Source organism: Mytilus edulis, chromosome 6 (assembly GCF_963676685.1).
Source record: "Mytilus edulis chromosome 6, xbMytEdul2.2, whole genome shotgun sequence".
Taxonomy (NCBI): domain Eukaryota; kingdom Metazoa; phylum Mollusca; class Bivalvia; order Mytilida; family Mytilidae; genus Mytilus; species Mytilus edulis.
This window is the reverse complement of record NC_092349.1, coordinates 39,174,981-39,187,939: the sequence shown is the minus strand read 5'-3', so window position 1 is coordinate 39,187,939 and position 12,959 is coordinate 39,174,981. Positions and strand designations below refer to the sequence as shown.

Here is a 12,959-nt window from a genome sequence, read left to right as displayed (position 1 = left end):
AATGTTTTCTTGTAATCATTTATATTCTCAAAAATATGCATATTATCATTTTTTAGTATAATTTTCATTGAATTAATCATTCAACAGGGACAGATATTACTTTCATACAAATATCTGTATATAAATTAAAGTAAAAGATGTCATCATTAACAACTGTTTAAAACATAAAACTGCCATTTTTAATATTCTACTTGTATTAAACTGTTCGTTTATTTTCGGTCGCGGACTTCTAAGATGAAAATTATTTCCAAAACACGTTACTTTTCGTCACAGACGTAGGATATATAATTAATTTCTTGAAATACGTGGGTCTTTTTCATTTGCGCAACCTTCAATGACCTGATTTTTCATCTACCTACCCCTGTTGACATAACATATTTGCAAGTTTTGTCGGAAGATATTAACACTACGATCATAATGTATTAACAAGCTCTATTGATATTTTGATATAATGTCATCTATATAATATATCACAAAAATGATTAATGGTTTTAAATAATCACATATAGAAGGTTATGTAAAAAAAAAAGATAAGTGTTAGGTGCTTCTAGAGAAAATTCAAATATGAATGACATTTCCAGTCAACACTATAACTTAGAGGTTAAAAAACGACACTTTCAGTTTTATCTTTTATTTTATTTTATTCTATTCTGAAGCGTACACAGAGTTTTGAAATGTGTGATTGTAATGGTTGAAGAGAGAACAGGACATATTAGAGCTACTTCCAGTGCCTTGAAGCAAGTACCGCATATGACCATCTATCGCTGCTTACACTGCCCCGCATCCCCTCGGCAAGCATGCAATCAATGTTCTAATGTTGTCGAGTTGAATTGTAAGCCATCTCTGTTACAAAATTTGTCGGAGCTGACCAAGTATTCGAGGCAGCCATTGATGCTAGTGCACACGGGTGCCACATGTGGAGCAGGATCTGTTTACCCTTCCAGAGCACCTGAGATCACCCCTAGCTTTTGGTGGGGTTCGTGTTGTTTATTCTTTAGTTTTCTATGTTGTGTCGTGTGTGCTATTGTTTTTCTGTTTGTCTTTTTCATTTTCAGCCATGGCGTTGTCAGTTTGTTTTAGATTTATGAGTTTGACTGTCCCTTTGGTATCTTTCGTCCTACTTTTATTCATCTGGTCACTTACATGTTCAATAGGACACAAGTCCGCTGATTTTGAAGGATAAAGCAGCACATTGATGTTTAATCTGCTCAAAGTATTAAACGCAATGTATGAGGCATAGAATTATCCTGTCGGTCAATAACATGCATAATGTGAGGTTTTAGAGTTTCATCTCTATGTCATTGAGTTTTACAGTCATTAGAGATAGCAGCCCACACCATGACACTTCCTCCACAGAAGCTGTTCACTTCTTTGTCATACGAGTAAGCAAAACGTTCATGCACGCGCCAGTGGACTCATAAAACTGTAACAGTTGAGGTGACTCCTTCATTCTCGTGAAAAACGTTTGCTAAATATCGCAGCGAAAAAGGTCATATGCATTTGTAGCGACAAATGACAAAATTCTACGTTCTTTATTCATATGATTCGCACTACTTTGACCCTTATAAAAATAGTAGGACTTTCTTTTTACCTGTAAAACACTCTTGTACTGAAGTCATTTAACCTTATTAAGGTGCCTAATGTATGTCATTGGTTCAATTCTAATCAATTTTAAATACTCAACCTAAAAGGTTTGGCAATTTTAATTTTGGAACCCAATTCCTTACTTAAAAGGTTATCAAGGATTGCTATGGAAGTTCTATAACATAAAATTCTTGGATTTACAAAAAGAAGGTGATTTTTAAAATCAATTATTAAAGTTGCTTCATATAAAAATGTTCTCTGCGATATCAACTTAACTGGGTAGTCACCATTCTTGTATACCCGGCTTTAATACTTTCGAAAATTTCCCAGAAATAAGGAATGTATCCGAAACAATCCTAATAATGGGAAAACCATTTATGATATTAACGGTCGAATGTTCTAGAATTTTTAATGAACATGGTAATATACGTAATAATTCGATAATTAAACTAAAAAATCAATTTATTACATATTTTTTTAATTTGTAAATCGCTTTATTTGGTCTGGTGATCTACATTGTGTGTATATATCTATATTAGTGTTGATGAATAAGGTGTTGATGACTATATCATGTATATTTTGAAATATTGGTTTCAATGCTATTTGTAAAAAGGTAAAATCATGAAAATACCGAAGCCGAGGAAAATTCAAAACGGAAAGACTATAATTACAATCAATGGCAAAACCATAAGCTCAAACACATCAAACGAATGGAATCAGGATTTTAAGGGAGTTCGCTTCTCAGTTTCAAAGTAATTAACTTTTCAAAACACTAGTTTATATTGATAAGGATTTAATAAAGGAATCCAAAGAGCAAAAAAAATATATAGGTCACCATGCTTGTTTTCAAGATATGAGCCATTGAAATTTTGGCGGGAAAATATTCTCTCTTGACTTTTCATAACTTTATCATTGACAAGTTAAAGTTCTCAAAAACTGTTAAAAAGTAATTAAAATTTTATAAGACTTCTACAGATGGCTTATCATTATACATGTTAAAGAATTTCAAAAAGAAAAATGGGGGTCACCGGGCAAATTTTTTAAGGCATTCAAATGGATAAAACCAGAGGATTCCGAAAATCTAACAAAAAGTCCAAAACATGACAAGCCAGCTTCCTTAATTTTGTTTGTGCAAATTTTAAGCAAAGGGAAATAACTGTTGTTTAAAATAGTCCTTATTGGTGAAATACAACGAATAGAAATAGATATACTAGTTTGTCGGATATGGTTCAGACCTGGTTGGTTATGGTTCAAACAAGGTCGAGCCTGCTTTAGATATTGGAAGAATGGTTATGACTTTATCGAGTATGGTTCAGAAAATTATTAAATAGTTACGTAGTGGTCCAGTAAAGGTCCAGTACTAGTTCAGAATGTTAAGTATTGTTCAGACTACAGTCGAGTAATATCGAGTAAATGTCAGATAATTCATACTGGTCGAATACAAATCAGTACAGACGAGTTCAGATATAGGGCATTTCAGACTTTTACTGGTATGAAGTGGCTCTTCGAACTCTTGGAAACTATATTTCGGTATAAATTCCGACACATTTGGCCCAACAGACATCTGTACATATATACTGACATATTACTGTATTGAATTTTAAATTGATATTTTAAACAAACAAAAGCTCAACCATTGATTGATTATTAGTTTTTAACTCCATTTATATCATAGTAATGGCTTTTTCGTGGCTTGCAGTTTTTACTTGTACAGGAAACTGGAGAACCCGGAGTCAACCACCGACTCAATGATCATGTCTATACATAATGTCCAGGATAATTCAACAATAACATGACTTGCAACTAAAAAGATATCAATTGCTGAAATGCGCATATGGTGGGATATGAAAAGTACCGTGAATGTAATTCTACAACTTGGTATATGTCTCTGATGTAATCTGCTAGTCCCAGAGTGTATCACCGGCCCAGCAGCCAGTACTGCGGTACTGTCATTAAAGTACATTGTTTAATTGATATTGACTGATATAAAAAAAAAATCAAGATATTTAAGGTTAAGAAATATATCTCCCTCGTGCAAAAGCTCTGATTCTTTGTTGGGATTTGGCTATAATTTTGGTTCATTTTGATTTGTTCTCTAAAATTTGTTGTAGCATTTCGATTTACAAATAAATTAACCTCGAGCACCACTGAAGAGACATTGATTGTCAAAATGTGCATCAGGTACAATAAAATTAGTACCGTTTATATTGTTTGTTCCATGTTGACTTTAAGAAATTTGTTTTGTAAATATAGATAAATTTCGTCCTTCTAAAGGACTTAACTCAGTGAAAGCCAGTGAATCAATGACATAATATTGAGGGAAGCATTTTTGACATCATTCTCAAAGTGTTCAAACTCCCCTTTCGGCATTCCGATGACACCCAACTGGGCACCTCTCTTCGTCAATATATTCTTATATTTTAAATGAGTTTCTTCAATAGCTTGTGCATGTTGTTAAAAATAAGAATGGATATGAGTCTTTAAATTTGTGATGTTCTTTCCATTAACAATCTTAATTTTTCTGATCAAGTCCCATTGGTAAATCCTATAAGAGAACTAGATATTAGGAAATCACGGATACAGCACCCTTCAGCTCATTTCTTAAACATTCATTTCGATAACAGTGGTTATTTTAATATCACAAACGAAATGATTTCAATTTTGAGTATGAATCATGTATGTTTTGGTTGATCAAAAATTTGTGTCACATGTAATATAATGAAGCTATGAATAACTGCCATTCAAACGGGAGGTTTATAGCTTGCTATGTAAACAGATTAATCTATCATTCTTTTCTAAATAATATGTCAGGATTATGACAGTTGTATTTTTCGCTCGTTCTGTTCTATTGGATGATAACGTTTGAATTTGTTAGCTTTTATGTTCTGTCCCTTTTTTTGGTTCACCTTTGAATTCTGTATTTTTGGAATACCTATTTCGTTTATTCAAAGTAGTTTGGATAGGAAGTTGATAACCCATAAATGCAATGCTAACAGGAGACAGATACCAAGAGATTAATTGCAAAATCTATTATGATACTTAATGATCCGGAACCATAGATCAAGAAATCGACTATTGTGGTACGATACATTTCTGAAAGTTTGCCGAAGGAATGATATAATGTAGTCGACATTATCTTTAATCTTGAACCAACGGTTACCATCTTTGTATTTTCGTTTTTATTTCTAAAACTTACTTATGAAAAAAATATACTAAGAAATGATTAACAGGAAAATAGGAATACCTCATTGAGATAGGAACCAATCCAACGACACAAATAAACAAAAGAGATCTTAAGATCAACATACAGAGTTCATTAATAAACAGGTGTATATACAAATGTCGGGCACTAAATTGTCCAGAGCAGAAATGTGTAAAATTAGAAGTCCCCAGATAAATTCAAATTACACAAAACATAAGATATAAAACATAAGACAACCACTGACGAGGCGGTAAACATGTAATTACAAAGAACAATATACTTTAAAAAAAATACAAAAAGAAAGAACAATCAAGTTACAGTGTTTTGATTGAAAAAGATATAACCGTCAGTGTAACTAAAACAATAAAACTATATCCAAGTGTTGGTCCTCCTGATCCGCCTTTCTGTGAACCCTTTTGAGATTTAAATGTCTCTGTAGTAGTTCTTATCCTTACTTGATTTGATAAATCAATTTTAAGAGTAGAAGAAACAGTAGACTGAACTTTGGTCCTTCTTTCAGACTCACTGATCGCACTGTCATTTTCACTAATCTCACTGTCATCTTCACTATCACTTCTTTCAGGTTCATCGATCACACTATCATCTTCACTTGAACTGCTGCTTTCAGTAAAGTTATCAAAAGTTGTCAGAATACTCTGTACTTCTTTTACTTCATCTGGACGATCTATTTCTTTCTCGGACAGTGGTTTCATTGCCGATAAGATTTTACTATCTTCTATGTAAATGTCTTCAGTCACTTTTTCTAACGTAACAGTGGTCGTTTCCATCTGCTTGGCAGGTTTCTGTTGAAAGAAACTGTCATCCCTTATGTCAGGTGTTAATGTTCGAGGTGTTGTATGAACAATTTTCTGGAACGTTTTATTGTCTTCCAACTGATTATTAGAATGAGTAGAAGGCTCATCTTCGTCGACTTCTGACACATCAGTATTTTCGTCGGTAGAAGGATGTTTATTATCTATTTGCTTTGGAGGTTTTGTCGTCTGTCCATGCCCTTCAAATCTGTGCTTAGTTACAACAAAAGGTTCATGTACGTGAATTGCATGTTTAACTGGAACGACATTAAAACGATTTGAATTTTGATTTGGTTCAGTTTCGACATCTGAATGAATAACTCTTTCTATTATTCTCATTTTAACTACGTTTTCGAAAGGAGGTCGTATTTGTGGTACAGCCTTGTTTCTTGTTCCCATAGACTTTATATGTTTTAGATTTATTGTTGAAGTTGATAGTATTTTACCAGATATTGAATCCGGAGTTTGTCTATGTATATGTTTGGATCGTAACTTGGTATTATCATTGTCGTCAGACTGAGCAGTTGATGGCAATCTTATGTTGTGTTGTTGTAAATTATCTGATGTTTCTGTTCTGTCTTTTCCTGAAGTCTTATGTGAAGTGTCTTCTGTGTCTTCTTCCTCTTCCGATGGTTTCGCAGATGTGACTTCACCTTTTTCGTTCGGTTTAGGGGTTGTAACATTTTGGTATTTTCTAGCAATGTGTAGACATTTTCCACTCAGTATCATAAAATATTTTGAAAGAAGTTTTCGTATTCCTCTTCGACACGTTTTAAAAAACGGTTCAAAACATCTTGAAGCTGTTACTGGAATTCTGAAATTAAAGAATAGGTAACAATATTGAAAATAAGCCAAAATATGTTACATGACTTCTCAACCCATGTGAGTAAAAACACGACGGTTGTTTATCCTTCCAAAACAAAAAAGTTCAACCCAACTTTATTCAGTACTCTGGAAAAATTGGAAAATTGTATGAGCGCAAGTTCTGGGTTTATTTTTAAAATAAGATTTGTTTTACTTAATTTCAATTTACTTGTCTTTTTCTGTTGATTGGTCGTTGTCTGCTTTTTGTATTGGTTCTATTTAATGTGTAAATTTTTCAGTCTCATATTACACATTAAAAACTTGCAGAAAAAAATAAAAATTTCAAATCTTATTAATATGAATATAAATGAATCTCAATCATTTTTCATTCTTTCAATCAATTTTAACCTTCAGATATCCCTAGAATTCTGATCATGTGTGTTGCGCATGTGAAACGGGATTTGCCTCCCTTGTTCAGTAGATACTTCGCAAGCCGTATGCGGATTGCTTCTTATGTAGTCAGGACATGTGTAGCTTGAGTCATAATGGTATGAGGACTCTGGTGGGTGCAAAGTTTGATGGCATTGTTTCCCTTGAGTAGTAGATACTTAGCGGCTATTCGTAGGGAAATACTTATCATGTTAACTCCGTCGGTTAGAGCTTTGACTTGTAGCACAGTAGTCATATAAGAGAAGATATGATTTTTGATAGGAATCGTTCTTTCTAGTTACACATGAATATATCACAGTGAAATATATATGGTGTGAACTATAATTAAAAGAGTGAAATACTATCGTTCCAATTACAAGCCATGTTTTGTCAATATTCAATCATATAAGAATTATTCAAGTTTAATTAAAAAGCATATCGCTGAGCTTGCACATTTCACTGAAAGCACAACATTCCTATTCATTTTGAAATTTCGCCGGTGAGGAGATTAAATAGACTTGTAGAAAATAATATCAAAGCAGTAAGCCATTAAATAATAGGGCAATACTAATATCAAATTCGACTTGTAGAAAACAATTGACAATTTTTGGTCCGATAATGAATCATTTCTGATTTTGTTCATTATCTTCATCTAATTTCAAAGTAAATCTTTAAAACTGAACATACAAGCAAGCTCTGAGTGAATTTTCATCTCCAACATTCGATGTAGAGTTAAGCTGGAACGCCTTGTGTATGTGCGATGCTATTGGTGATGTGAGCAAGCTGACACACATTTCTGCATGATTCATGTCTGTTGTCAGGCATCCCATTCTGTTTCCATATTCTGTCAAAATGAATGATAAATTATTATTATTTGGTCGTATATTCAGGCTAACATGTCTTAATTCATTAAAATTCATTTAACTTGTTTCGTAAATTTATGCCGTCTTTTATTTTTTTCCTGAATTTGTATTACAGATTCATTCTATATCTATTAACTGTTTTCGTAACATTTAATGTTTCGATTTTGTTTGCAATTTACTAGCGACTGAGACAACAATACAGCTTTTGAATGTCTTCATTTTAAATGATTATCTGTTATCCCTCTAATTTCCCAGTGAATATTCGACCTTTGGATTGTTCTCGTAGATCTCATACTCAGACTTTTTGGATCTCAATGTGTCACAGCAAATGAAATGAAGTTGTGTAAAAAAAACTTACTTTTAAGTCTAGAACAAACACCATTACTGGTTTTGTTTGCGTATTCTTGGTCATATACTAGACTTAGGTACCAGTCGTTGGGATTGGAAGCACTAGCCGATGGTAAATACTTTGTTACACATGGTAAAGTGGTCTGGTAGATTCTGTTATAAAGATAAAAGAATACAATTGTCTGTTCAATGTAAGTGCGACTCCAGAATACAATAAAGGATTAAAGGTGTTTCGGGGAATCAGATGTTTGATCGATTGTCATTTTAGTATTAGAATAAAATTACCATGGTGAAAGTTTCACCAACCATACGCTTAAAAATAAAACTGTGTTTGGTCATAGTTATATCGTGAAGCCTGTTACAAGTTCTTCAGTATCAGGAAAACACAAATAGCTGAAGATATCACAGATGTTTCGGCTAATTGTCTCAGAGACTAGTGTTTATAATTACAGTATACAAAGCAATGACAGCAGCATCATAACAATAAACACATACACACCGAAGATTTTAGAGTTGTTTCATTGTCATATCACCTTATTTTCTATATAGGCAATTAAAAAAAAATATAATCAATATTTTTTCGAGTTAGTAGACCAAATAATTCTTCCGGTAGCAGTACTGAAAAAAGTAAAATACCGAACTCTAAGGAATATTCAAATCGGAAAGTCCCTTATCAAATGGTAAATAAAAAAGCTCAAACTCATCAAACGAATTAAAAAAAAAACTGGTATTTGCATTATTTGGGACAGGCATTTCCTTATGTAGAAAATTGTGGATAAATCCTAGTTTTAAAACTAGCAAAACGTCTCACTTGTATGACAGTCGTATATAATTCCTTTAAATTGACAACAATGTGTGAGCAAAACAAACAGATATAATATAAAAAAAAATGCTTTCAAGTGAATCTTAACTTAATGTTGAATACAATGAAACCTTTTGTGAATTCGTCCAATAACTGGTATTAGAATGCCGTGGACAATGTAGAAATCAAACGAATAAAATTAGAAACTGAAGGAAGGAAATCAACGAGTACAGAAACATTAATAACAAAATTTCATCACTGAAAGATCACTGTCTTTGAGGTAATTGAACTGTGGCGTATTTTATTGACAATTTGCTAATAAACTCTATATATGTATGCAATAAAAATTTCAGTATTATACTGTACATAACTTGTTTAATTTTTAATTTTTTAATGAATTATTCATTGTGTTTCATTTTAAGAGTTCATAGTGCAGAATTAGTTGTGTAATACTATTAAGGTTTCCCTAACTTAAAGGCATGTCCATGTGCATATTCAAAACATGACTTTGTCGTCTTTATTAATTATACTTATTATATATGTGTAATAGTATTAATGTTCCCGCAAGATGACGAATTTTTCTGTTTATAATCTCCAACATTTTATAGTGTTTTTGTCTATTAGGCTCATATTGTTTTAATATCATTTTATGTGATTGAATTCTTTTTCTTTGAAAATCACTGTTTTTGCGTACAACTGCTTTTTGGTATAGTAAATAAATTTTTCTAAATTTGACTTTTTCTCAATTAACAATCAGTCAGATTATTCAAAAGTTAGTCTGAGTTGGATTCACTGGTACTCCTGGAAGTGTTCATTAATTCATATTGCTTAAAAAGTCATCTTTCTCCAATTATCAAATGTTGGAGAAACGTGAACACACCTCCTCTCCGGCAGTAGATTTCGATCTGAACAGTGAGTGCGTTTTCCATAGAACACTTATTAACGATCTCATTATACTTCTTTGCTCCTAACATGTCTAACTTTTCAACTGTTATACATTATTCATTTGAATTTTAATTGCCTTGCATTATATTGAAGTCTATAATCTGTGTTTTAAATTATATTTGTGCAGTTTGATACTCACTGGCACCACTGATTGATAGAGTTAGCTGGTTGATTGTTGTAAGCTGGTTCACTGCTAGCAACTGGTCCCGTTCTAGTCATACATGCCTGTAACATTCGGTTTGGTTTTGATGGTGACAGGCCGGGTATAACCTGACACAAGGCAACATTTGTGCTGATAATCAGATAGATACCGACTAATATTATACCTGTAAATTGTATTATGAATATTAAGTCAGTTTTTAGCATGGTTATTAATTTCGGTTTATTTTTTTAAGCGTTAATTTAACTTCATCATGTTAATGTTAGATAGTTTCTTTATGAACAATTTACCTAGATACTTTCCAAAACCATAACCTAATTTCTCCAATACAAGGTGTCCTAAGAAAATTAGGGTTTCAAGTGTTTGTCCATTTTCTTTTTTTTGTTTGTTATTTTTACTTTCGTGAAGGTTATATTTGGTTATAATGCGTTTTTAATGCCAATCGATGTTGATTCCAAGAAAGAGTGGAATTATGCGTTACCTTTCTCGAAGACGTCCCAACAAACGTAAGTGAAACGAGTGTGACATGGTTACGTTGGCCGTTGCCATTGTCTGGTCCGACAGATACATCCGTCCTTAAATCGTAATAGATCGAATTTTAATAACATAATTCCCATTTTTTTTTAAACAAGACTGTTTTGCCTAAAACTACTTAATCGTCGTTTTCTTTTTATATACAAATTTCCTAAAAATTTCACTAATGCATTTAAAAAACGTCAATCAGTACACATCCAACGGAATCAGTGTAGTCACCATAACCATTCAGTCTGAGGAAAGCATGGACTTTGTACTGTATCGACATGGAGGTAGACATTAAAATTTCATAACTGTATAGCATATTTAGTAGTGATTTAATTTATCACAAATAAAGTATCTTTCAGTATTTCTCACATAATTTAACACAACTTTGCAAAGACGGCAAAAAGCTTTCTTCCGAATTTTTTTAAGGGTCGATTTCCTCCCTATATATATACTTTATTATGGAAGTTGATGAAAGGAAGCTCCCTTTTTAATTTAAAAATTGCCTGGTTTGTTGCTTCAGAGTAATGTTACTTTAACTGTCAGATCTGATTTTTCACATATAGTACCATAACTCGAATTTGCTTTGATTGATATAGTGGAAACTTGTTAAAATTTGTGATTTTATGATTAAATGCCTTCAAAATATCCCATTTTATTCTTGCAACTCTTCCAATATGCACAATAAAGGCGCAAGCATTGGTGCAGCTGTTTATCATAGTATTGTATGATACTGACTCCTAATAATTAAGTTCGTTCCTGATTATGGTTCATTTCAAAAAGTTGTAAATGAGGAAATTAATTAGGTCGATACCAATAGTTCTATAACTGGTAGAACGAAAGTTCTCGTAGGTGTCAATGTCTTGGTAGTCATGTCAATTGATGTATTTTGTTACAATCATCATGATGAGTTTTAGTTGAAGTATATGCGAAACCAAAGTTGCATCTTTAACATGCAAGAACCTTGAAAAATGTATAGTAGTGATATTGTACTTTTCGATTGTAATCTAATTATTTCTGTATATGAAATGTAACAAAACTACAGAAATACCATTTTTACTGCAAACGGCAATTCAAAAGGTCAAACACATTAAACGAATGGAAAAACAACTCTCATATTGAACATGAACCTCCATCCTGTGTAATGGACAGAGGTAATTTGATAAGCATTTGGGAAGCACAGAAAAAACTATGAATATAAGCTCCTGTCTATACTTGACATATATTTTTTACCTCTAAATGTATTTTCGTTTTTCCTTTGTCGATGTTTCACAGAGAGTTAATACCGAACACCTCCTAGTATATACACGTACTTCGCTGAACTAATATACATTATCGCACCGCGGGTAAATTATCACGTTGTGATTGGTTTAACACCGTCACGTGGTGACCCCCTATGAGACCGTAGAAAGGGGGGGGGGTAGTAAATTTCATAGGGGTTCTTGACGCGTTAATGGATTTTACTTACCCTCTATGGATCCGTAGGGGGTCAGTAGCGAACCATATAACTCATATTATTGTTATTTGGCACACCTTTTTGGAATCAAGTGTCCTATATATGTACTACATGTATATATGTAGACGAAGCGTGCGTCTGGCGTATTAAATTATAATAATTCTGGTACTTTGATAACTATTATAGGCCAACTGAGGCCCCCCTCGAGGTCCGGGATTTTCTAACTGCATTAAAAACCAATTGATGGCCTTGTTTTCTGCTCTTTGCAAAGATTGGGATGTTGTTTCTTTGACACATTCCCTGTTCCCATTCTCAATGTGTTGAGTAAAATCGGTAACACGTAATATCCTTTATATTGGATACTTTAAATATTAATTGTTAGATGTGATTATCTGTTACATGTCTAGTTAAATGATTAGTTGATTGACACGGCGTCAATCAAACTACTGTGATAGCTATATATGTATATATATATATAAAATCAATAAGTAATAAAATACTGCTTTTTTTTCTTACAAATGACGAAATTACAGAACACTCGGTTATCCAACCTCTCAGAGGAAATGCGTTTTTGTTTATTTTTTGTTGTTGTTTTTTTGGGGAGGTCTCGGTTAGCATTTGTGATGTGCATGAATGTTATTTAGCAGTTGATCCTCGTATGGGTGTAATTTGTGATTAATAAATTATTAATAGTTGAATACTACAAATACTATTCAACTGAATAGTCAGCGAGAGAGTTATCAAGAATGTGATATTAGTCGTATTATTTCACGATAATGATATCAAATAATTGTTTCTTACCTTTCATAATGATCTAATCATAATTTCTCGTTAATTAATTTAGTAAATCGTGTCGGTTTCGTACATTGTTGTCCGCACATATGTGTTGTGAATATTAAGTAATAACCTTTGTTCAGAAAAGAACATGAATCAACGTCAAAATGTTGTTTGCGTCTATTAATTTCTTTAATTTTTTAATTACGTGTTTGTGATGATTTTTCTGGAAGAAATATTGGTGTATCGATGTCCAGGTGA

General features: G+C 32.6%; 1 protein-coding gene across 1 annotated transcript; it reads right to left on the bottom strand.

Moving 5' to 3' along the window:
• Window positions 1-5,026: 5,026 nt before the first annotated feature.
• On the bottom strand, window positions 5,027-12,851 carry LOC139529079 (uncharacterized). Its single transcript, XM_071325331.1, has 5 exons — window positions 12,726-12,851; window positions 9,929-10,115; window positions 8,053-8,195; window positions 7,519-7,675; window positions 5,027-6,412 (listed from the first exon to the last, which is right to left on the bottom strand). Exons 1-5 carry the CDS (start codon window positions 12,730-12,732, stop codon window positions 5,101-5,103), a joined length of 1,806 nt encoding a protein of 601 aa, XP_071181432.1. The 5' UTR covers window positions 12,733-12,851; the 3' UTR covers window positions 5,027-5,100.
• Between the last annotated feature and the right edge of the window lie 108 nt (window positions 12,852-12,959).

Coding starts and splice junctions, on each gene's coding strand:
- LOC139529079 (XM_071325331.1), bottom strand. Junction 8,196..9,928: donor TCTATCAATCAGTGGTGCCA/GTGAGTATCAAA, acceptor TCTTTATAACAG/AATCTACCAGACCACTTTAC. Junction 6,413..7,518: donor AATTCACTCAGAGCTTGCTT/GTATGTTCAGTT, acceptor CTTTAATTTCAG/AATTCCAGTAACAGCTTCAA.